This window comes from Triturus cristatus, chromosome 3_2 (assembly GCF_964204655.1).
Source record: "Triturus cristatus chromosome 3_2, aTriCri1.1, whole genome shotgun sequence".
In the NCBI taxonomy this organism is placed as follows: Eukaryota; Metazoa; Chordata; class Amphibia; order Caudata; family Salamandridae; genus Triturus; species Triturus cristatus.
The window spans coordinates 645,939,805-645,965,031 of NC_140584.1; the positions used below are offsets into that span (position 1 = coordinate 645,939,805).

A 25,227-nucleotide genomic window follows, 5' to 3' on the forward strand; every position below is an offset into this window, starting at 1 on the left:
GAAGACGTCCGCGATATCTTGTGGTGCAGTGAGGCGAGAATGTGAGTCTGATTCTATCTCAACCACAACCCGCTGAGCCCTATCTCTGCGATCCAGCCAAGCCAGTAATTTGCCAGCCTTATCGCCCATGTCGTAGATTCTGCTGAGCGTGGCCCTGTAGTATGTCTTGGCAGCCTCTGCAGCTAGGTCAGTAAACTGCTTGACTTTTATACACAGTTTCTGATGCACTTTCGCCGAATCTTGCGTCCGGGCGGCATCCTCTAGGTCTAAGATTTCTCCCTCTAAGCGCGTCACGTCTGTTGCCTTGTCCCTGAGCTGCCCGGCGATCTGGGCCAACACCACCCCCCGTATAACAACCTTGTAGGCCTCCCAAAGCGTAGCCATCAAGTCAACCGACCCTTAGTTTTCCTGAAAGTAAGGATCCAACTCGCTCAGGACCTTGTCCCTAATCTGGGGGATCGTGCGGTACCAGGAGTTGATTGGGGTGATACAGCCGAATGTGAACTCGCCCACCTCTAGGCGACACTGAATGGGTGAATGATTGGAAATCCCCCTAGCGAGGTGTTGTACGTCTCTGATGACGTGGAGTTGATGCGCTAGCGTCAATATATAGTCTATACGGGACATAATGCCATGAGGGCTAGAGAGATAGGTGTACTTTAGTTTGGTCGGGTGCAAGCTCCTCCACACATCCACCAGGCCCATCGTTCCCAGAAAGCTGTGAATCAGTCTGCGGGAGGGCGGCAGGGCCCTCTGGGGCCAGCGGTCGAGGGTATCGGAGACAATAGAGTTGAAATCGCCCCCAATCAACAATCTGCCATTGGGTAAGTTAAGAAGGAGGTCCCCCAGATCTATAGACCCTGAGTGTGCAATCCCGGTGGTGTGTAGACGGAGAGGAAATTGAGTATGCGCCCCTCCCAAGTCCAGAAGACAGCCACAAATCTACCCAAGACGTCTGTGCGGACCAAGTCAACAGTCATGGGGAACGACTCACGGAGCAATATACCCACTTCCCGGGAACCAGAGCCGAAAGCCGAGTGGGCCACCAGCTGGAAACCCCATCGCGACAGGGCCCTGCAGGCATTCCCAAGCAGATGGGTTCCTGTAGGAGAACGATATCCGGGGATTGATGTTTTAAAAATTGGAGAACTTCCACTTGCTTGATCTTATCCCCCAGGCCGTTGACATTCCATAACAGCAACTTAAGCTCCTGTCTAATCGTCGTTCCCATTACTTCCTCGTAAGAGTACGCTCGGTCGTGGAGGAAACCCACCAGGGAGGCCCCCATGAGGAGACATTCCCGTAGACCCCTGGACCTTCACTAATATATATACCAAGAGCATGGAACCCATATCTGTCAATACCCAAAGCCTGTCGTATATGTCATATCTAAACAGGAAAAAAACAACAACAATACAAATTAGAACAATCCCTCCCAACTGCCGCAAGCACCCAGAACTCGCTAACCGAGACCCCCCTCCCTGCCTCCCTGCATGGCAGTGTCAGAACCTCCCGCCCACCCAAACTTGCAGAGTGCCTAATGCCCACCCCTCAAACTTGTGGGTGCGTGTAACCAACCGGGCACCCGTCCCTGAGACATAGACAACTGGTAATCATACATTTAAACCCAGATCCTTCGTAGGTACCAAACAATACCAAGACACATTATGCCCATTTCTGTGAAATCCAGGAATCATGGATCGAGAACAGTTCAGTCACAGAGATGGTCCTGACCTCAACTCAGTTTCTGCCATGAGTGAAAAGTTCCCCAGCCCTCAAGGAGAATAACATACAGACCAGTCATTAAGACCCTCCAGACGCCGCCGCCACGCAAGCTGCCTTTGGATCCATCAGCGCCCTTATCGGCCTTCGCCCCTCGGGCAAGATTGCCCTTCTGGCCCACAGTGCACCAGCCATCCAACCAGTCCGAGGCCTCCTCAGAGGTGGTGAAGAACCAGGCTTTCCCATTCGATTCCACCCATAACTTGGCCAGAAAGAGCATGGCATATTTCAGATCCTTTTCACGAAGCGCCTTCTTGACGTCAAGGAAGCTGCGGCACTGTCTTTGCATTTTAAGGGTGAAGTCCAGAAAAAAGGTGATCCTGCTATTTTGGAAGTCTAATGGGGGCGCCGATCTGGCCGCCTGAAGGATAATGTCCCTGTCCCTGAAGTTAAAGATCCTAGCCAGCAAAGGGCGGGGAGGGGCACCTGGTTTAGGCCTGCCGCCTGGCACCCTGTGCACCCTTTCCACCGAAAAGAAGTTGAAGAGGTCGCCTGGTTTGAGGTAGGTAGATCAGGTCCTCCACAAATAGGTCCGGTGCCGGCCCCTCCGCCCTCTCCGGGACTCCCAGGATGCGGATGTTGTTGCATCGAAAGCGTCCCTCATAGTCATCCAGCTGCGCCTCTAGCTTGTTAGTGTGGGCCCAAAGGTCATCCATCTTGCGCTGTAGGTCAGAGGTGTCCTCGACTAGGGAGCTCGCTTTAATTTCCACATCCTTCAGTCGGGTGTTCATGGAGCGCATATCCACCCTTATGAAGGAGATTTCAGAGGATACTGAATCGATCCGTGACTCCAACGAGGTACGGACAGATGTGATGGCAGTAAGAATGTCTTGCAACGTAGATTCTTTCACCTCTCCACCGGGTAGCGGCCGCTCCCCCGAGGCCGCACTCGCCTCCGCCGCATGGGCCCTGTTCCATGCAAATTTACTCAGCTTGGCCTGGACTGCCGACTTCACGCCACAGCCTCCAGCCTTGGCCCAGCCCTCGTGAACCAAACATGACCAGGGGAACAGAGAGGGGACCTGGCCAGTGCCCCCAACGAGCACCGCCAAACGTCTGCGGAGCTCCTTCTTAGAGGCTATGGGTAACGATGCAGGCCTGTGGCCGACCGGGAACAGGCAATGTTGTCAGGTCGTGAAATGAGGCCCCCAGTGACAAGGCGGCAATTCCTCTGCCAGGTCGCAAAAGAGCACCCCAGTGGACCGGGCGCTGCAAGCTCGAAGAAAGGATGGTAGCGGCGGGGCCAAAGTTCGCAATATCTCTAATGTAAGTTCCCTGCAATTGCACGGAGCACGATATGGCCGCGAGACCTCTCTGCAATGCGTCGCGTCTGCTCAGGGGGTCCCCCCGCACTCGCCGCCTCCAGTAACGACCACCTCAACGCCCCCCCCCCCCCCCCCGCTGCCATGAGCAGGGGCCCCGAGTGACCAGGCAAGCCACCCACAAGACACGGGCAACGAGGGACACCAGTGCGCGTGCTTCCTCACTTACTCTGCCCCAAGCTGTGCGCAGGAAGTAGGGCCAGTGCAAGCCATTTCAATGTCGGCGGTGGACCACCACACCACACTGCAGGCCCCAGACTGTAGACGTCGGGGGCCACACCACCTGGAGCAGCTATGCTGGCGGCCCCGGTACCTCCTCCGGATGTGTGAGCGCTCTCACTGCTCAGCGCCTCAACCCTCGGCGTGCTGGTGAGCGCGGCGCCGATTCGCGACCATAGTTCCCCACAGGGCGAGCCCCGAGGCCCGCCCGGCGCCAAGGAAAGCAGCGGCCCTTCTCTGGATCCAGCCGGACACCACACAGCACAGCGCCCGCCGCGGGGCCACCCATTAGTGTGCAGACAGTTCCCAGCCCTCTCGCAGAGCCACTGGACCTCAGCCCTCAGTTGCAGTCCTCCGGTCTCGGATGGAGCCTCTAGCGACGGCACGAGGCACCCGCGGGCGTGGTGGCAGCAACAGCTCCACCAGGCCGCAGCATAGTCGTCAGACCGAGAGCCGGAGCCGCGCAGCAAAATCGGCGGTCTCACAGCTCAATCGGTCCGCGGCAAATTCCAGTGCTTCGTGATGGAAGCAAAACCAGTTACAGGTCAGATAGTTAGCCAGATTTACTCAGTATGGCCAGGTACTACCTACACCCCCTCCTCCCTTACGCAGACCCAGAAAGTGACAGGAGAGGGGTTTGGATGTGGGGAGCGTAAACCCCCCGGCCGTATTTATTAAACAAAGATTAATAAACTTAAAAAATTTACATTATTTTTTCGCAGAATATATACATTACATTGATTACAATTGATAAGTACAGATGTCAGATGGCTAACCTTAACATAACTCTAATACAAAGGTCTCCTGTCATATCTTTAATAATCATTACAGTATTTATTTTCTGCGTATCCTAATTGGGCCTACGGCGAGGTCACTAACTGGTGTCAGATCCTTATCAACTTCACCACGCCCTCCAGCCGGAGTGCGCATGCGCAGAGGGCCCGTTCACCGTGAGGGTACTTCCTCCCCCCCGCCCCCCGGTTACCCCCGTACGCTCTGTACATTATCTCCATAAAAGGGGCCCTTGCAGTTCTGCGCCATTTACCGGCGCGGTTGTGCACGTGCGGGGTGGCCAACCAGCCTAGAGATTGCGTGATTCCCTCCTCCCCCGCACCCAACGGCCCCTGGAGTTCTAGGAGAGACCACTTGTCCCTCCCACTTGAGCGACCCCATTTAAGAATGGCGCTGCCCTCTAAGGACCTTAAATTTACTGCTCACCAATCATGACCTTACCGCCACAGGCCAGCATAGTTGACCGACTATCTGGCCCCCCCCTGCGCTCACTAGATGTCATGCCCTATTTCTGAGGCCACCCAACCAAGCTAAAATATTCTCTAAGAACACCTCATTGCCTACTTTGGACAAGTGAACACCGTCTTTTAAGAAGCACGGCTCACCCCTAATGCACCCATGGGCGATGGTCTGTGGATGGGAGCCCTAAAAAACCTCTCTATTTTGTTATTTATTCTCCTCGCAGAGTGATTCAATGCTCTTACAGATTCCCCTCCCCTCCATTGAAATCGGGGTATCCTCTGAGACCACCCGATAGTGCTTCCCTGGCATGTCTTGGCTAACCAACCTACTTCTGATGTTATGGTTTCCACCAACCCCCTTCTTCCTAGGCTTGCCAGATCGTTCCCCCCTAGGTTCAGAATAATAATATTGGGAGGAGCCCCCCCCCCCCCTTTCTCAATAAATCTAAAATGATACCCCTAAACTAACTGAAGCAGAGGCCCACTTTTCCATGAAAAGCTATCTCAAATCCTGCCTGCCGTGCCCTGGCTTTATAATTTCCTGCAATGAAAAAATTAGACAGACGCCTTACATATGATTGGCCAACAATCCACACAACCTGTGGTCCTTTACCCGTTGCTGATGGTCCATGATTTGCCCAGCGCTGTTGTTGCGGTGTTTTCAGTTTCCCCTCTGCATGACAGGTTTGAGAAACTGTAATGAAAGCAGAGAAGGACATATGCGTCAGCGTCTGGCAAAATAACCCACTCACAGCATATGTAGTCGCACATAGCGCTTATAACAATTGGAGGCCCACCTCCCAATCCTTTGGACGTTGTTGCTAGGTAGGCCCCTAGCCGTTGCCTCAGTGGCTGCCCCTACCCTTAAAGAGTGAGTTCCAAAACAGCCTAGGTTCAGATCTGCTTTCTGGATTGCCATGTCCAGTACTCTCTTAAATTGAAAACGTTTGAGTGGGACCCCATCTGTATGTACTAGTAACGGCCCCCCTTTGTCACGGGGTCTACACCGCTGTGCCACCCACTCGGTACCGAGTATGGCACCAAATCCCTCACTACCCGCGGCGTCAGTCATTAAGCCCAACTCCGCGAACGTAGTGGGCGGACCGGGCCTCACTACCTTGCCATTGAAGTCCTGCAGGAATGCCTTCCAAATCTGCATGTCCTGCCTAACCTCAGCTGACAGCCTGGTGTGGTGGTGTTTCTCCCTGAGCCCAGCCATGGCCTGCGAGATGGATCGGGAAAATGGCCTTGCCGTCGGAATGACCCTCAAGGCAAAATTCAGTTCCCTACCGTCTGTTGCAACTGGTGCAGTGTGACCTTCTCCCTGCTCAAGCATTGCTGTAATGCTGCCCTGAACTTGGTGATCTTGTCTGCGGGCAACCTGAAACACCTCTGAATGGAATCTAACTCGATCCCTCGAAACTCTATTGTCGTTGCTGGCCCAACTGTCTTTCCCGGGGCCAAAGGAACCCCAAAAGCCTGCATGAGCGTGCAAAATCCCTGCAACGCCCACCCACACTCCCGGGAGCCCCGTGACCCCAAGATAAGAAAGTCATCCAGGTAGTGCTTGACCCACTGATGCCTTGTCTTCTGTCTGAACGCCCATTCCAAAAATGAACGGAATCTTTCAAAATATGCGCAAGACACAGAGCAGCCCATTGGCATACACATATCCGTATAGAATTTTCCCTGTAACTGAAAACCAAGCAGATGAAAATCAGAAGGGTGGACTGGCAATAACCGAAAAGCGGATTCTATGTCTGATTTAGCCATCAATGCTCCTGGGCCCAAACCCCTGAGCATCTCCACTGCTTGGTCAAAGGAAGCATACTTCACACTGCAAAACTCATCATCAATTGCTTCATTCAGTGAATTTCCCCTGGGTGCTGACAGGTTGTGGATGAGTCTGAATTCGCCCTCTATCTTCTTGGGAACCACCCCCAAAGGGGAGCAGACAAAATTCTCAACAGGGATGGACTCAAATGGGCCAGCTATTCTGCCCAGGCGTAGTTCCTTGTCAATTGTTGTTGCAACTACACCGGGGTTTGTCCGCGCCGAGAGTTGATTCTTGCACTCTGGTGCTCCCACATAACCTAATGCTGGAATCCTAAAACCATACCTGAAACCATCCAAAAGAGTTTTAGCGGTAAGATGGCAGGGATACTTGATGAGCCAGGGTGTCAAAGCCGTTACATCGATGGGAGACCGTGCTTTGAGCGGTGCCTCCAACTCACTCCTGTTTTTTCCTACCCTTATCCTTGGATTTCTTGAGACATTTAGACTCGAGTTGGCACAAATGGAACATGCATGTTTGACCCTGCACATTCCTTGGGGTCTGGTGCACGTCCGTCTATTAAAATCCCAACATGTCCCTTTCCTTCCCCCGCTGGCGTTTGTATTATTGGTGAAAACTGTGCTACCATGTGACCGAAAGGAATGAGATGATTGGCCCATTCTCTAGGGAGCATCAAGTCCTTATTTTTCCTGGCATCCTCCCTCTCTCTCTCTCGCAAATCAGCAAGGAGTACATATTAACATATTCCCCAGACCAAATTCTGTTTTTTACCTCCTGTGAAACATGCCTGCCTAACAGCTCTTGCTCTGAGCGGGACTCCCCCACGTCCAGCATTGGCAATGTCGGCTGCTTACCTACTGCGGTGGCCCCAGGTGCCTCTGGCTGCTTCTCATTTGTTGCACTGCACCCTGACAATCCCTTGTTGTTTTCCAGTGTGCTGGTCCCCCCTGCTGAAATGACAGGCAAAGGTACACCAGGCCCCTCCACAATTTTTACCACAGGTACTGTATGAAACTGAGAAACTATTCGCGCTGCCTCTGCTAGCGCATCCGTACCTATGTCCTTAGCCCCCACAATTGAAGAGAGGATGCCTGCCTTCCCTAACCATGGCAGAATTGCTGCCAAATGGGAAACTATGTCTTGTGGGATCTCACTTCCCATCGCCGGAGGGACTATTGGACCCTGTGGGCTATCCCCCGGTGGGGCCTCACCTGCAGGCCTGGGCTCCCCCGTGGGCTGCGGAACTGGTGCCGGGACCCCTGGTTCAACTGGTACCACCCCTGTGGGAGGGGGTTGGGGAGCTGTTAGCGGGGCAGCCGGAATCACAGGATGGGCTGGCACTGGCGCCGGGGTAGACGGAGTCACTGGATGTGCTGGTACTGGCATCGGGACGGCCGGTGTCACTGGCGGGGGCGGTACTGGGGCATGTGGGACCTCACCCACAGGCACAGGTGGGACTTCCCTCACGGGAACAGGGCCCATGGGCACAACGGGCTCTTCCCCCACCGTTTCTTTGCCCCAACTCTTTTCGGGATAGGAGGGAATGCCGCCCTGGGGGGCACAGTGCTGCGCCTAGCCCTCTCTTCTGTCCCCTCTTGCCCCTCCACCTTCTCCCTGAGATCAGCGAGACCATGACCCAGCTCGTCTACCTTCTTCATCACTGCCTCCATTAGCCTCTCCATACGAGAACGCTGGTCTCCCCTCTTAGCTTTCCCAGCCATTATGTATCAAACTTACAGCAATATTCTGCCCACAGGCGAGATACACGTGTAGTAGCCTGACTTAAACACTCCTAGGTCCAGCAATGACTTGGACCACAGTCCAGGCGTTTACCTTAACACGTTGGAGGTATACAAACAGGCCGTAAGCATCCGCGCAACCAGAGCCCACCACTAGCTAGTCTAGCGGGTCAGGTGATCCACTCCCAACCGTGCGGCTCCCGGAAGCGCTGGAGTGCGGGCCTGCCTGTGTCTTCTTAGGCAACCTGTGTTCTTCACTGGTTTTCCAAACCCCGACGAAGACTCTGTGGTCCTCCTGTGTTCACCGATGTCGCCTGGTATCTAAAACATATAAGTGAAACAGCATAAATGTGTCCCACCCCCCTGAAGCTATGTTGCACTCAGCAGGTCATTGTTATACCATTAGCTAAACCTTATGTGCTACTGGTATTCACCAATAAAACAAGTCAACAAACACAGGCTTGTTCAAGTTATCCTATGGTTCCCCCCAACAGCACAATTTCCCGACGCACCTTGCTAATTGTGATCATGAACCTGACACAAATCTTTAAACAACAATAAGACACCTTAAAAGAGATCCAATAGAACAGAAACAATGGGAATTGAACACATAACCTTGAGAGTAAGCGTCTCAGACCTTAACCATTAGACCACAGTGACACGATAGTATTTTGTGCTAATATTCCAGATGCTAATGAACCTGCTGCCGTATTGAATGCCAAAGCGCTGCCCACAGCATATGGAGTAGACCGGTAATGCACCCGCTACCTAGGACTGCAAAATGCGGGAGCGCACTCTGCGCACACAATTGGTCAGCCTCTAACGCGGGTGCCCAAACCGGAGGGGTGTGCGCTCTAAATCGGCACAAGCGCCACCTCTACCGGGTACCTGCCCCGGGCTTTGATTAGCCTGTACCCGCTCCTGTTCTCCACTCCTGACGCGACCCGGTACTTAGCGGTGACCTTGTCAGTCCGGCACTAGACGTCGCTGCAGCCCACGCTCCTGACGCGACCCAGGACTCGACGTTGGGTTCGCCAGCCGGCACTCAACGTCGCTGCAAGATCCCCCTGCCTGCCGATCTCTGTCGTCCGAACGCTGCTGACCTCTGGCTGCTCTCCAATGATAGCGATACCTCTCGCTGTTCTCCGATGACGGCGATACCTAAAAATCAAGAACAAAAATCAATTACAGCTTCCTAGCGAGGCTGGGGTGGCAGGCTGGGGAGCAAGGAGTGAAGAGAAAGACTCCTGTGCTCCCCAGCCGTTTATCCATTTGTCTGCCAGGTCGGTTCTATCCGGCCTGGTGTTTTCCAGTTGTGTGACCAGGAAGTGATTCCAGTCACTTCCGGGTCACGCCCCCGTGCCGGGATCAATTGGAGAGGAGGCGCGCCTGCCGCATCACCTAATTGCGCGACAGGCTCGCCTCCCGGTCTGGAGAGGGCCGGCTCGACCGCCATACTTTTGGCGTGGCCGATGCCCGCCCCACCGTTCTCGGATGGGCGCTGGTGGTCGGAGCCGCCTTAGGAAGTGGCCATTTCGTTCGGCGGTTGGCCACGCTCCTGTACACATGAATTATATTGTGCCTTCATGACCATTCCGTGATTCCTTGAGGGTAAGATTCAGACACCTGCACATTAGTTAAGTTTTGGCTGAGTGTCAACATTTTTTTCAACTTTGCCACATTGGATTGAGAGAAATTGTGTATATCTACTAGGATGATTTTACATGAATTTTGGTTTAAAAGCAAGAGCCATGACATTTGAAAAAGACAATTGCCTTTTAAGTTTTGATTTGCTTTTTGCTGTTTTGCATTATAAGCTAGTTAGACTTTAGGCTACCAACGTGCTGTGTTTTTACTTTTAACACCAATTAACATACCAGGGGAATGTCTAATTAATAGTTTTACAGGCCAGAGGCACGGGCGTGATGGGTTGCGATTGACTGCTCTATGCCCTCCTAAAGAGATACCTGCCCCCTATAGTATGGAGACCTCCAACAGAGCATATTGTCTTCATGGCGGAAGGTTTATAGGAGAAGACACTGGCAGTCATGCAACGAATGACAGCAACACAAACCCGGTGTCATGAATCACTGTACAGTTACTGCCACAACATTTACCAAACCATTTATGCATTCAGCGTTGTCAAGGCAGATCCTGTAACGTTTAGTGCAGCACGTGCGCTATCATGACAAAAGTAGCTCTCGGGCAGGGCACCTCGCTTGTATAGAGAGGAACTTTTACTAATTAATCACTCTGCAATTATTCTTTGTGTAAGACTCGTAAACTCTCACATTGCAGGCCAGTTAAACTATGAGTTTGCAGCGGCTCTTGCTTTTCAGGAAGCATTGCTATGTTTTACATTTGAATGTTCTGGTTTTCAAGAAGTTCAGTGACCCACCGCACAGCCTGGTTTAACGTCTCCCAATTATTTTCTGTGTTATGGCCATAAATGCATTTGTCTGGTAAACACCGAATGTAATCAGCCTCTTAAAATAACTACATTAAAATATGTTTAAGGAATGGTTTCACATATTTCTGACATATGTAGCTTGTCAAGTACTGAATACAAAAGTGTGCAGCAAATAAACAAGGAATGGGCATGTTCGAACAATAATACTATTAAACATATCTATAGCAGTTTCCTGCCTGTTCACCTTCTAACACTGTAAACAAGGTTCTGCTTTCCAACAAGTGAACATAGCCAGTTTGAAGCGAGCCACAAGACCATGCTCTTCATTTAGCCCTCAACTGGCTACCGTTTGAAGCAAGAATTCATCTGAAAATTGCATGCATGACGCACAAGGCCCTTCACCATAACTCCCCGCACTACCTAGCTCAGAAACTGGTGCTCTCAGCCGACTTCAGAACCTCGAGGAGTGCCAAGACTCTTCTTCTGAAACCACAACGATTTGGCAAGAAAAGAAACCTACAACCGATCCTTCTCTGGTATGGCTCCTAGGATCTGGAATGCGTTGCCTATTGAAACAAGAATTAACCCCTCCTCTGCCTCCTTCAAAAAAGAAGTGAAAGCGATCCTCATGGCGAAATTCACGTGAATTTACTGACTTATGTCTGTATTTTTGTTCTCCGAGTTCTCTTCGGTTTTTATGCTCCATTCTCTCTTCTCTCTGCTATCGTTAGCTGCTTTATTACTTTTATAAGTATTGTACATTTGGACTCACGTATTTCTTTGTTTGCTATGGTTACTCCTTGTTTTCTACATGTTACTTGTAAAGCGCTCTGATACACGCAAGGGTCTTGTTCACGCTATATAAAACCTTCAAATAAATAAATAAAGAATGCGTAAGTATAGAAAATACACTGCGCTGGGTTCTCATCCTTGGTGAAGTGCAAAGTTTTTCTCGAGGCCGTGGAAGAGAGGTTTTAGCATTACACTATGCTAATCACCCCAGTAACACAACGTGCAGAGGGCAGTGATAAAAAAAAAAAACGCTACATATTATAAATGTTGCAGCCAAAACACACTGCTAAAGCATTCGGCAACCACAGGTAAACTGAAAGCGTGCCATCCAAAGGCGTACATAAACAAATAAAAGCGGGCGGCAGTTAGCTTTAGTAAAGTTAAAATGCGCCGTGCCACACACTAGCATTAAATTAAATAAACAAAAAGTCCCCAAATATCAATTAGCACTTACTAGTGTAAGGGGACTGTAATTGGCCATTGCTCCTCGCGAAAAACCGGAAATGATGTATCGGAGCACTAACAAATAAGGAACAAGGAAACAAAAAAACGATGCACAAATTAACCACCTGCAGGAAGCATCCCTGAATTCCCGATTACCCTCTTTTAGAGTGATTACTGCAAGTCATGCAGACCGCGCATGCGCACTGATGCTCGGCCTAAAAATAAAGTGAAGCGTAATCCACTCCTCCGCTCCTGCTGTAGGATTCTTTTTGGGTTCAACTAAAGATGTTAGGCAATCTGAGCATTTATTTGTAAATAAACTATGGAAGAGGGTGATTCTGTAAAGGCAGTCTCAGTATTTCATCCTAGATCTATGGCATCCTATTTGTTAACCTTGCCCTGATTTTCCTTTTTCTTTTTTGAAAAAAAAGGTTTGTGAAAGATGTTTTTAGTTACTTTTTATGGAATTATGGCCTATTTGGCTATATTGGGATCCATTAAAGAAATTAAATAAATGAAATGCATAGCGATTTATCATACTGCAAAGATTTGTTTTTCAATTATTTAAAGTGTGCTATCTTTTAGTAAAAATATAAGCATATATATGTATATGCTATAGTGCTTTGGGATACCACACAAGTGTGAAATAAATCAGTATTTGTCTTTGATGAGGATTCCCCTGGTGGGTTACAGGGAAATAACTTACTTGTCTAGTTTGTAGTAATGGATAGCATTGGTAGGGGATTAATAAGTGCAACAGTGCTCCTGACAACAACTGCAGACAAAACACTATATTTCAGCTACTTAGCACAGTCCCATAAAAGTGCTTGGTTATCCATTGCTCACTAGTCTAAGGGTGTTTGATGTGCGATTGTTTGGCAAATGGCAGAAACTTCTATTATGTCTTGTCTAATTTAGGGCTGGAGACAAAAAGATTCAATGGAATGGACATGAAACGAACCAAGATTATAGTTGTGAAAATGTATTTGAAGAGTAACACATATTGTGTGGTTACTTGTATTCTTACTGTCAAAAGTACTACTGTCCGAGCTGACATGGGATAAAAGCACTTTTGAGAATTATAAATTGCACTTTTATTTGTCTAAAAATCTTTTTGTGGCCAGTGAATTTCACTAGGCAATTGGGACATACATGCCTATTTGAATCCCAATGCTCGTTCATTGAACTTTCTGTTCTTGCATTTCGTAGCCTCCCTCAAATGTGTATTTCTTTTGTTTCCAGGCTCCTTCAGCTACATCAGTCTGCAGTGAAACTGGATTCCCGGGTGCCAGACGAGCTACTGTATGGACGCATGGGGTACCTTTATGCTCTGCTCTTCGTTAACAGGCAGTATGGAGAGGAAAAGATCCCTGCAACTTACATCCATCAGGTGCAGACTTCATGTTCCTCTATAGAAATGTCACAAGAACAAAGCATCAAGTAAACTTGTAAGGTTGTGTGATATGTCTAGGATTTTCTAGGATGATAGTGTTAGGAACTGGAATGTCCGATCTTTGATGCCCTTTGAGTACTACATTTGGAAAACTATCTTTATTAAAGCATTTCTGATAAGGTGAAGGCTAGTCCACCTACTAAGAATACAGTAACTGCCTCCATAATATGAACATGACCTGCAGTAATGTGCTCAATAATAATAATAATACTGGAGCTTGTAATGCGTGACCGCTACCTCAAACAGAGGTGTCCCGGCGTTGAGGCAGCAGGCATTGCGCGCCGAAGGGCTACGGTACTAACAAACCATCCTAATCCGCCCTGAAGAGCCATGTCTTCAAGGCCTTTCTGAAACAAGTTTCTGAATTAGCCTGTCGGAGATTCCCTGGTAGGGCATTCCACATTGTGGCCTTTCTAACTGTGAGCGCTCTACCACCCAGACGTGCTTTCGTCAAGCGGGGAGTACAAATCAAATTTAGAGAGTTGGACCTCAGCGCTCGATTTTGCTTGTAGGGACAGAGTCTTTTCTTCAGATAGCCAGGAAATTTTTCATTGAGGGCCCGGTAGGCTACAGTCATGGCCTTAAATTTAATTCTTTTATCTACTGGGAGCCAGTGGAGCTCATGCAGATGCGGAGAGACATGGTGTCAAAATGGTATGCGTCTGACCAGTCTCGCACCCGCATTCTGTACCATATGGAGACGGCAGATAGAGTATTTGGGGAGGCCAAGATATAAGCCATTTGCGTAGTCTAGCCTAGATGTTACTGTGGCATGGACTACGGATTTGCGTCAGTCTTCCGGTTGGAAGTGTAAAAATTTCCATAGATTTCTTAGTTTACTAAAACATGTAGCGGAGACCTGCTGAATTTGGGCCGAGAAAGAGAGGTCAGCCTCCCATATCACACCTAGATTTCGGATATGTGTGGCGGGGGACGGCGGAGGACCCATTTCTTTCTTTTTTTATTATTATTATTTTTTAAACTTTTTAGTATATTCGCTGTCAAGGCACAAACAAATCGGGTATTGTATCCAAATAATTACGAGCATTACATTCATACTTTTTGATGTTACGATAACTGCCGCAAGAGTCTTACACATATCACAACAAATGATAACCTTCCATGTATTACATTTCTAACTCCCCGTCATTTTCATTGTCAGATTCTCCCTCCGCCCTTATGTCTGGTGGTTCACAGATGTATCCCCTGTATTTATTCCAAGCCCCAGACCCTGCTCAATTTCTTTGGGCAGCCTCGATTGATAAATACTGCTTTTTCGGCCACCATGGCAGCATCAAGATCCCCACACCAGGCGTTGAGCGATGGTGACTCTCTCACACCCATTTGTGCGCGATGTTGCGCTTCGCCACCATTATCCCCATTGTGGCCCATTCCTGTACTGGGCGTGAAAGATCGTTCGGCTCCCATATATTTAGTACACATCTCCTAGGCTTGGGAGCCAACGATACCTCCACCGTCTGTGATATGGTCCTCATCACTTTCACCCAGTACTACATTTTCCTAGGGCATTCCCACATCGTATGAAAAAGTACCTTCCTCCCCACATCGCCTCAAGCAATACGGGTGTGGTGCTGACCCTATTTTGTGCAGGGTGTATCTTGTATAATAGGTTCTATGTAAAATTTTGAGTTGCACTAGTTTAAGTCTCGATGGTATCCCCACCTCCCGCGAGGAGGCCAACGCCTCCCGCCATTCAGAGTCTTCGAAATCACCCACATCCAGGAACCATTTTTGCCTGAGGGCCACGTGGGGGTCCGGTAAATTGTTCACTAACTTTCGGTATGTAAGGGAAGTAGCCCGCTTAGACATACAGTCTGTCAATAACCTATCCTCCAGAGGGGTAGCCTCAGGAACCTCGGTGCCGGGTGGTAGGGCCGCCTACAACGCATGCCTTATCTGCAGATATCTAAAGCTTTCCGAGGGCGCCAGGTCGTATTGCGCCCGAAGGTGTTCAAACGTAGTGACTCCCCCCTTATGCCACATATCGCCCACCGTTGATATTCCAATTGCGTCCCACTTGTCAAAGCCCTTGCAATGCCGCAATCCACCGAGCCGCTGCGTAACCCACAAAGGGGTACGTTGGGTTATCGCTCCCTTCCATCCATATTTAGCATGTGCTTCATGCCATATGCTAACAGTCTGCTTTGTGGGTCCGAGTATCACTGGTGTACGCTTCTTGTTGTAAAGTGCGGACATCATGCCATCAACCCCAAGCCCATGTCTATCTGCCTTGAAAGCGGGATTCGTCTGTGGAGCGTGGATCCACTGATTAATTACTTTCAACTGGGCCGCCCAGTAATACAACTGTATGTCGGGCAGCGCGATGCCTCCGTTGTACCACCCTTTAGTGAGTTTGCGCTGTGCTATGCGTGCAGGTTTGTTCCCCCACAGCAGCCCGGAAACCTGAGCCGCAATGTTTTTAAAGTAAGTGGGCACTGAGTACGGCGTATTTTCGAGTGCATACAAGAATCGAGGCAGTGCCATCATTTTAAAAAGCGCTTCCTTCCCCAACAGTGTTAGGGGGAGTGCCCCCCAATGGGTGGCATCTCTTTTTAAACGTTCCAGGGGAGGCATGAGATTTTTTTTTTAAAATTCGTCCGGGTCCGCCGTGATGTAGATACCTAGATACTTGAACGCATCCACCGAGATCCGCAGTGGGCAGTCCTCTGGAAGTTGCGGCGGCAGGCCCCGGAGCACAAAAAGTATCGACTTGGACCAATTTATAGTGTAGCCCGATGCCCGACCAAACTGGTCACATATATTTAGGAGTACCAGTATGGACCGCCTGGGAGAGGTCAAATAAAGTAGAACGTCATCCGCATACAGCGATATGCGGTCTTCCCAGTCTGCCGTCCAGCGCAGGCCTCGGATTAAGGGCTCCCACCTGATCTAACACCAGCGCAAACAATAACGGCGACAGCGGGCAGCCTTAACGCGTGCCCCGGGACTGTGGGAAGTCATTGAAGATATGCCCATTAGCCGCTACGTGGGCCAGCGCCTTTGTGTAGAGGAGGCGTATCCATGCACAGAACTTTGGGCCAAAGCCCAAATGCAAGAAGGGCCATTCCACCATATCAAACGCCATACGGGTGTCCAATGACAGGATGACTGCTGGCTCTTGAAGATAAGGTATACTGGCCGTCACTCCGTGCACACGCATCCGGTTCAATGCTGAGCTTCTATTAGGCATAAATCCGGACTGGTCCGGATGAACCAGGGTTGTGAGATGCGGGGTGAGCCTAAGCGTAAGGACCTTTGCTAATATTTTAGTTTCAGCATTGATTAAGGAATTGTGGCGGTAGGAAGCACAGGCTTCTGGGGGTTTCCCGGGTTTCAGGATCATCACCACTGTGGCCAGGCGCTGATCCTGCGGGAGTTCGACCGTCTTCAGACTGTCACAGTACATATTGAGCAGGTGTGGGGCCACTGTCCCCGCCAACCTTTTGTAAAGATCCACGGGGATACCATTAGGTCATAGTGCTTTCCCAGATTGTCCCAGATTGTAAGGAGCCAGTCGCCGCCTGCAGCTCATCGGTCGTCAGATCCGCCTCTAGCGTGAGGGCCATTTCCGGTGTAAGCTTGGGCATTGCAATATCTCTGACATAAGTCAATGCCTCTTCCACTGACATCTCCGACAGCGATGTGTACACCTGCTGGAAGTGCTGTGCCAGCATGCGTACTATGGCCCGCGGGTCAGTTTCTATAGAATTATCTCTCGTTTGCAGCTGTGCTATCCACTTTCTGTCATCGCTCCCTTTTATCGAGCCACGCCAGAAGCTTCCCAGCTTTATCGCCGGTCTCGTATATCTTATGTCTCGTTGCCGAAAGTCTGAGTGTAGTCACCTCCCTCAGATGTTCCCTATGTAGTTGCTGTTGGAGGCTTAAGCTTTGGGCCGTGGTGGGAGTTGGATTTTGAGAATGTTGAGCGTCAGCCTTCTGTAGTTCCGATTCTATAGCAGTGAGTTCCCGCTGCTGTTCTCGCCTATATCCTGTTATAGAGGAGATGGCCTGCCCTCTGAGTATGGTCTTATAGGCCTCCCAGAGGTTGGTCGGAGAGTGGACCGACGCAACGTTTTCTTGGAAGTAGTGTTGTGTCGTGGTGCGTATGGATTTCATGATTTTGGGAATTCGCAAGTATCCAGGGAGTATGGGGAATATTCGCCGCCGCCCCCCCCAGGTGATACGTGTACGTTAAGACAATTTCGATTGTGTCTACATGTTTGAGACTTTCTGGGGATTCTAGAAAGTAGTCTATTCTAGACAAGCTGTTATGCACCACTGATTGAAAAGTAAATTGGTGCGCCATGGGATGTCGGTGTCGCCAGACGTCCGCAAGCCCCAGTGCCTCCATAAAGCTCCCGAGATGCGATACCCCCCGAAGTTCGCTCTCTCATAGGGTGTCGGTCCACGGCCCCATCCACCACGTCATTAAAGTCTCCACCGATCAGTAGTTCTCCCTCCGGGAGATCGAGGAGGAAGTCACTCAGGGCCGGAAGCGTAACTGCCTGTAGCGCCGGGGGAACATATACTGATACTATATTAATAGGGTGTCATTCCCACTGATCTACTAGAGCCGCAAAGCGGCCACCCGCGTCAGTCTTTGTTCTATGGATTATGAGTGGTGACTGTTTTCGTACCAAGATACCCACCCCTCTGGACCCCGATGAGAACTCCGAGTGGGAAACCATCTTGAACCCCCACCTGTCTAACGCCCGACATGCAGTACCAGTGAGGTGCGTCTCCTGCAATAGGACCACAGCCGGGGAACTTCGTTTAAGACACTGCAATACCAAACCCCTTTTAATTTTATCCCCAAGGCCGTGTACATTCCACTAATTAATGATAGGGACTTCACCTGTGTGGTAGGGATCTGCCCTTGCTCATCCGGCTGCGAGTGTGGTGTCGTCATAACTGCCGGAATGCGTAATCATTGGAGCGGATGCACGTGGGCAGAGCCCTTGCCACCCCTCATTTGAAAATGTGTCATACCTGAGTGCCTGCACATAAAACGCTAACGAAAAAAAAACCCAACCATAACAACGTACCCCCCACACTCCACCCCCCCCCCGCCTCCCTGCTAGACGGACTTGAAATTACCCACCACCCCAACTTTACAGAGCGCTTCATACCCAATCCCTGTAACAGTACTTGCGTTTCGGGGGTGAGAAGTCCAGGAGGACCCATTTCTGACGACCACCACAGATCTGGATCTGGCACTGGGCCCTTACCGAAGAGCAGAACTTCTGTCTTCCCCGCATTGAGTTTTAATTTGTTTGTGTTCATCCATAGTGCTATATCTCGCAGACACCCTTTAAAGTTCTTGAAGGCATCTGCCGTCTGCTCCTGAAAAGGGAAAACCAGCTGGGTGTCGTCGGCGTAGGAAATCGCTTTCACTCCCCAGTTGGCAATCAGAGAAAAAAATGGAGCTAGGTAAAGGTTAAAAAGTAAAGGGCTCAGAGCTGAACCTTGAGGAACACCGCACCAAAGATGTTTGGGTTTAGATTCAAATGGTTGTAGGGCGACTCTCTGGGTGCGACCGCTTAGATATGATATCAGCCAGGTCAGCACTTTCCAGTGAGTATGAGTACGTCTGTGTGTGAGTAACAGTGAGAGAGGTGGAAAAGAGTAAATGTGAGAGCCAGGGAGTATGAGTGAGGCAAATGATGAAAAAATGAGGGGATCTCCTGGCAGGTGTTACACTCCACCACTTTCAAAGATCACCAGCCCCGCTGCTTAGAAATACGTTGAAAATGTTTGCTCTAGAAAAACCTTCACATCCTTCAAAATGGTACATAGTTCAACCAGTGAGGTGAAAGTACAATGATGTTTCACGCCCCCACAGACCACTATGTCTCAGATTTTCAACCGTACGTCATGTAAAAGGGAGTCTCTGTCCAGAGTTCCTCTTAAAAACATAATTTCATACAATTTCTGGTCATTTTATGCTAAACTCCAGGTTACATCTTCAATTTAGAGCATTTCCTCTTCCTCTTCCTGTTCTTGCATGGTAACTTATTAGGTTTTTATGTTTCGTCCTGTCAGTATCGCATAATCTGAGAAATCATGGTTTAGACCCTGTGGCTTTTTTGCAAAAAGGGACTTTCTGCTAATAGCCCTCATGATGAATTCCTCTACTGGGGGAACCCCACACATACAATGAAAGATGTGCTGTGTTTCACAACCAAAACCATCAATGTCCCTGAGGGTCACCTGCTTCTGTGGCTACAAAGTAAGAAGGCTTCTGGAACTGTTTCTTTGGGAGTCATGTTGTCCCTGATAGATAGAAAGAAAGCCTTCAACGACACTGAGAGGGTGAAAAAACAAAAGGCAGAGATCTGAAAAGCAACAACCATCTACGTGTGATGACCACCCACCAGAACCCCTCTAGAAAGTCTACCAAGGAGCCAGAGAGGTCAGGCAAAGTGCCCTCCGAGGTTTCTTTTCCAAAGAAAAAGATTTCTGAAGCTCCATCAGCAATTAGTTCATTGATGAAATTTCTGATAGCTTCCTCTGATACATAACCATAGATGATTCATCCTACATTGCTTTTTTAACTTGGAAGACTTTGTTGATGACTTCACATCGACGCCTCTTGACGTTGACTCCCCACTGATGACAGGACCACAGTCATCACTCATCTTCACCACTTTACAGGTGACAGCGCCAACTTCAACGAAAACCTAGACTACGTCGCCAGCTATGACCACAACAACCATGTCGATGGTAGCCTTACTGAGCACACCATCTAGTCATTACACCAAGCCTGTGGTAAATCATCCACTGCACTCCGGACAACCTTAAAGCCATGAGATACATCCTCTCCTAAAGTTTCACCTTGTCCACCAAAGCAACGTTTTGGCTCCAAAGGGGAGTCGAAGCATAGGGAATCATTTGGGGGCAGCTACTTGACCAACTCAATTCCATGTCAAATTCCAGGAAGATCATGTGAAAAATATGAGCAAAGTGCCTCAGGAACATCAGTTTAATAGATATTACAAGCAGTGGCGGCTGGTGAAATTTGAAAGTTGGGGGGGGGAGCGCGTACAATTATTGTCGTACTGCACCGCTGCGAACGAGCGTAGCGAGCGATCCCGGACAACCTAAGGGAGCATTGGGGGGTTTCCACCCAAGAAGATTTAGAAAAAAGAGTGGACAAATGGTTCATTTTGAAGCAACTTTGAGAAATTAAGGTTAAGTAAGCAATTGTGACAGTGCAGTTATTACATTAATAAAGAGATGTCATATAACATAGGTAGCTGCTTATTCCGTATAACCACAGAGCTTCATAAGAGACTTCGAGATACAGTGCATTGCTGAGTAATATCAAAGGAAGCTTTTTTGTTATTAGCCACAGAGCTGTACCAAGTCTCCAAGAGGCAATATGGAAACATGAAAAAGGATCAAGGTGTTGAAAAATAGCCTTGAAAATAAGCTTCCCAGCCCAGGACATGAGCTTAGCAGCACCCACATGTTTAACGGGCATACCTGCCTCGCCCAGGGAACTGGAAACCAAACACAGGGGAGTATTACATGATTAACACGCCAGAAACCAGCTCCCCACCTTCAGTCTTCATGGTGAACAAATCAAACATTCATCCCCAGTCACAGATCTCGGTTAAATCCATTTTTTTTGCATGCCACGCCATTCCAGGTTAGACCCAGCCATATGCAAATCAGTCTTGACGCTGCTCCCCATGGGAACAGTCCAGCCCGAACTGCCAGTCCCGGTCTTCCCTGGACCTGAAACAAGCACCCTAGAACCAGTTTCGGGGTATCATCCCTTATCAGCCAGGCTAGCTTGTATCTGGTGGGGGTAGTGAACACGTGACCTACGTCTGGGAATACCCGTCCCACTTAGGGCAAACATAGCAAACTGGCAGTTTGTGCTGGACTGTTCCCATGAGGAGCAGGTTCAAGACTGATTTGCATATGACTGGGTCCAAACTAGGGTGGCATGGTGAGCAAAAGAACAATGGATTAAACCCAGCTGTCTTGACTGGGGTGAGTAGTTGAAAAGTTTCAGCACTCCGTCCATCATCTTGTGTTTATTACAGAAATCGCAGCACTTGGTCTCTCTCTCTCTCGTCTTTCCTGACTCCTCTTCTCTCTTCCCCTATCCTTCTAACTCTCCTCTTTCTTTCTGTCTCTTTCTTTCTTTATGCTCCTCTCCTGCTCTATCTTCATCTTCAATTTTTTCTCTATCACTGCTGTCTCTCCCCTCTCTTCCTCCTTCCTCTTTCGTTCTTTCCCTCTCTTTCTCCACCTCCCAATATTTACCTATCTTGCTCTTGCTTACTCTCTCTGCTTCCTCACTCTAGTCGGCCCCTTTCTCCTTTCTTTGTGGTTTGTCTTTTATTTTCCCTCTGTATCTACCCGTCACTCATTCCATATATTTCCTCTCCTCCAAGTGTTCACACTTTTTCTCCTCCCCTCTTCCACTACTTTTCTCTCTCTCCCTCCGCACGCTCTATTCTCTCCCTTATGTTTCTCTTGTCGCTCTCTCACCCCTCCTGCATACTCCTCTCACCATTTAATCAGTACTCAGTCGGCACCTCATCTTCATGGACACAATACACAGCACTCTTACTCCATAAACTGAAGACCCAGCACTCTCAGTGCCTTAAACAACACATGCTTTTGAATTAATGGTATTTATTTTATCAAAAGTATGAAAAGCGGAGTTGGATAACAGCATGACAGTTTCAACGTAGAAGATTCAAAGAGTAATACAAACGTAATGTACATTTGATAAAGGAATTATGCGGATTCTAGTATGAAAACACAATTACAATCTTCATGTGAGAGTTTACAAAGATCGCTTAACATAATAAAGAAAATGGACTAAATCATGGCTATAGATTTCTGTGCGCAAAATAAATATGGAAATACGTGTACTGTCCACCTGCTGTTGACACATCAATATTGGTTTTGGTATCAACACACCTAATAGTAGCTGAAGGGGAGATTTGGTGGCAGGCTCCGCCAGTGTTACGTGAGAATGCACAATAAAACGCACACTGGGTCATATTAAAGTAAAACAAGGGTGGAACACTGCTGTGGTCTAACCGCACATAGTGTGTGTGTGTGTGTGTGTGTGAAGAAAAGTGTCACCGCATGCCATACACGCGGAGGCATGAACAAAGGCACACAATGCCCTTCTCATTCGTGTTTGTTACTCAAGCTACTTGCTTAACAGAGGTATGGTGTGCAAAAAAATCCGAACCGCCTGCAGCTTGACAATATCCTTGTTGGTTAATGTACGGTTGCGTCACCAGACTGTACTAAGGACCTTCCGCAATGTTCACCTCTAAACTTTACACTCTTCGCCATGAAAAAAAACAGTACATTTTCTCTTGGTCATAACAGAGATTAGGATACAATGGTTCGCGACACAAATTCTGAAAAAACACACAGTGGGAGCCACAGGTTGGAAGCTTCTGGCCGCTATAATGCAGCAGTGCACACTTCAGCTGGACCGCTCTAGGCAACCACAGTTTGGGGCAGAAAGGAGACTGAGGCACTCGAAGGTTAAGTGGCTTGTCCAGGATCACACAATTTGTGGAAAACGAGATAAGGGCTCGTCTTCTAATTCAGCAGTAGATTATGAAACCTGCTACAAAATTAAAGAGATTCTTGGACCACAAAATACATTTGAAACCCACCTCGCAGCCACATTTTGCTTATACATCACATGAGTACGTTTTCAGTCCTATTTTGCTTCACTGGTTATTTACTTTTTTGTCAACATCTATGGGGCCCTCAGCCAATCCCCATAAAATACATTTTGGCCCATTTACGATGGTTCCCGAGTGCTCATTGTTTTGACTGCGCGTTAACATTCATGAATCTCCCTTTCCTGCCCATGGTTATTCTTTAATTAATTAGGAGCGTTGACACTCGTGTACCTCCACCTTCTAATATTTAAATAAAAATACCCTACATTTCAATACTTTCCCTGACGTAGTGCTATTTTTTGTCCCAGAAACCTATCTAGTTCCCGGTGTTGACAATTATTGCAACCTCCTTTCCACAAACCGAAAAGGTCACACTGACTGAAAATGCCATGCCTAGCACATGTAGAAGAATGTTATTTTTTTTTGTTGCAGTTTAACAAAACATGAACACGACTCAAAAGTATTGGAGCGCTTCACATGAGCACGAGTTTTATTACACAAGGTCACATTCATTCACCTTTAATGCACATGGACTTCAAGTGATTTTCCCGGAAAAGAAAACATTTGAATCTCTTTTGCTCAATAAGGGCCTTTCAGGTCCAAAAGAGGAATGGCCTCAAACACCACGCACAGGAATCGTGTGTATATGCTATATGCCAATATAACTGTATATTTTACATTAAAGATGTAGGAAAACATCTGTAAAACTGAATACTCACATATATAAATCAAAATTATCTGAACGCTACATTTTGATAGACACTGCTCCTTTTTCTAATAATCAGCCAGATGACAGTTAATTAAAACTGTACCTGGATCGTTTTTCGCAGTTGACTTGCTGTGGTAATGAAGCGCCACAGGAGGTTAGATTCACACAAAAAAGTCAAATACGATCGCTTTCATGACAGAGCCCCTGTGCGGTAAAATATCCCTTTTTCAGCCCCCCGTTTTAACCCCTCTGTTACAGCCCAATAAACGTTTGTATCTTAGTCTAATGAGTGGGCAGAGACAAGGGCACTGTGCGGTGTGGCGCGGGCACCTGTGTGAGGGATGTGTGGTCTCGTGAATGCCCAGACGTAATGGCATAACAAACCAGCATTGGCCGTGGCTTCAGAGTGCTCACACAAAGGTTCATATATTGTATTTGCAAGCAAACATTCAACCCAGACCATGAGCTTTGCCAATTGGGCAGGCGCGGCCGACATGACTGGGGGGGGGGGGGGGGGGGGTTAATTTAATGAATAAAAGAATTTACCAGGCATCTCCTCCGGGCCCTCGATTCATCTCGTCTCCTTTCAACGTGGTGGAAGTGACATGCGCACTTTCACCAGTGAAGCGGACAGGCAGGCCGGAAATGTAAACAGACGAATTGTAAGCTCAATTTGTCTGCTTACATTCCTGTTCACCTGTTGCCCGATTCTTTTGTGGGGACCAGCCGCCCCTGATTACAAGGATGATTGTGGTGATGATGATTTGCAGTGGGTATATGGTCACCTTGATAATGACTGCTCATGTGATGGCTCCCAGTACGCAAGAGGGTAAACTTAAAGGCCTTGGTGCTGGCTTACAAGGCCATCCATAACATTGGGGCCTCGTATTTGAGAAATAGATGTCAGCTCTATGTTCCATCTCGAAGCCTGAGGTCCTCTAATTTTTTTCTTTCACAGACCCCAAGGTTTCTTCGCTCTCGTTTGGGTGGATGTTCTTTCCAGGTAGTCGCCTCTCGGCTCTGGAATAGCTTGCCTCTTGATTTGCGTCAGGAGGAGGATCTCCTTAGTTTCCATCGCAGCCTTACTTGGCTGCTTGTATAACTGATCAGCGGCTGCGGGGCTGTACAGTTTTGTTCTGTCACTGGTCTCCTTTTCCTTGTAGCGCCGGGACACTCCTGGGAGTAGCCGTGCGCTCTATAAATACCCAGTAACATTAACATTAACAGTACTGTGAGGAGGCACAATATAGCAACCTGCCTACGATGAGGGTCGCTGCAAATCTCATCACTGGATTATAGTTAAAGACTACTGGGCCAGATTTGAACCTACTCCTGACGTTGTAGGACAGCTTCCTGCTGAATGTCTGAGACAAAGTGCAACAACTATGTCATAATCTCCAGTCAACACTGTATCCATGTCTCCACCGCCACAGGATATGAATTTATCGGATTGTAATCAGAGTAAAGTAGAACAGTTTACAGTGAACCTCTGTATCAGCCTGACAAGGGGGATGACTACAACAACCACTTCCGAGCGAACCTCGCCAGATGCGGACGGTCTGTTACTTGTTCTCACTCTCTGGTGAAAAGAGCCTCCAAAAGAGTTCCATTGCC

General features: G+C 48.6%; 1 protein-coding gene across 2 annotated transcripts in view; it reads left to right on the top strand.

The window, feature by feature from the left end:
• Positions 1–25,227, top strand: part of LANCL1 (LanC like glutathione S-transferase 1) — a 573,393-nt gene that overhangs the window by 235,692 nt on the left and 312,474 nt on the right. For both annotated transcript variants that reach the window (XM_085648591.1, XM_085648592.1), the window contains one exon: positions 12,999–13,146. In XM_085648591.1, coding sequence (XP_085504717.1) covers positions 12,999–13,146 — 148 coding nt within the window. The remainder of the gene's footprint in view (positions 1–12,998; positions 13,147–25,227) is intronic.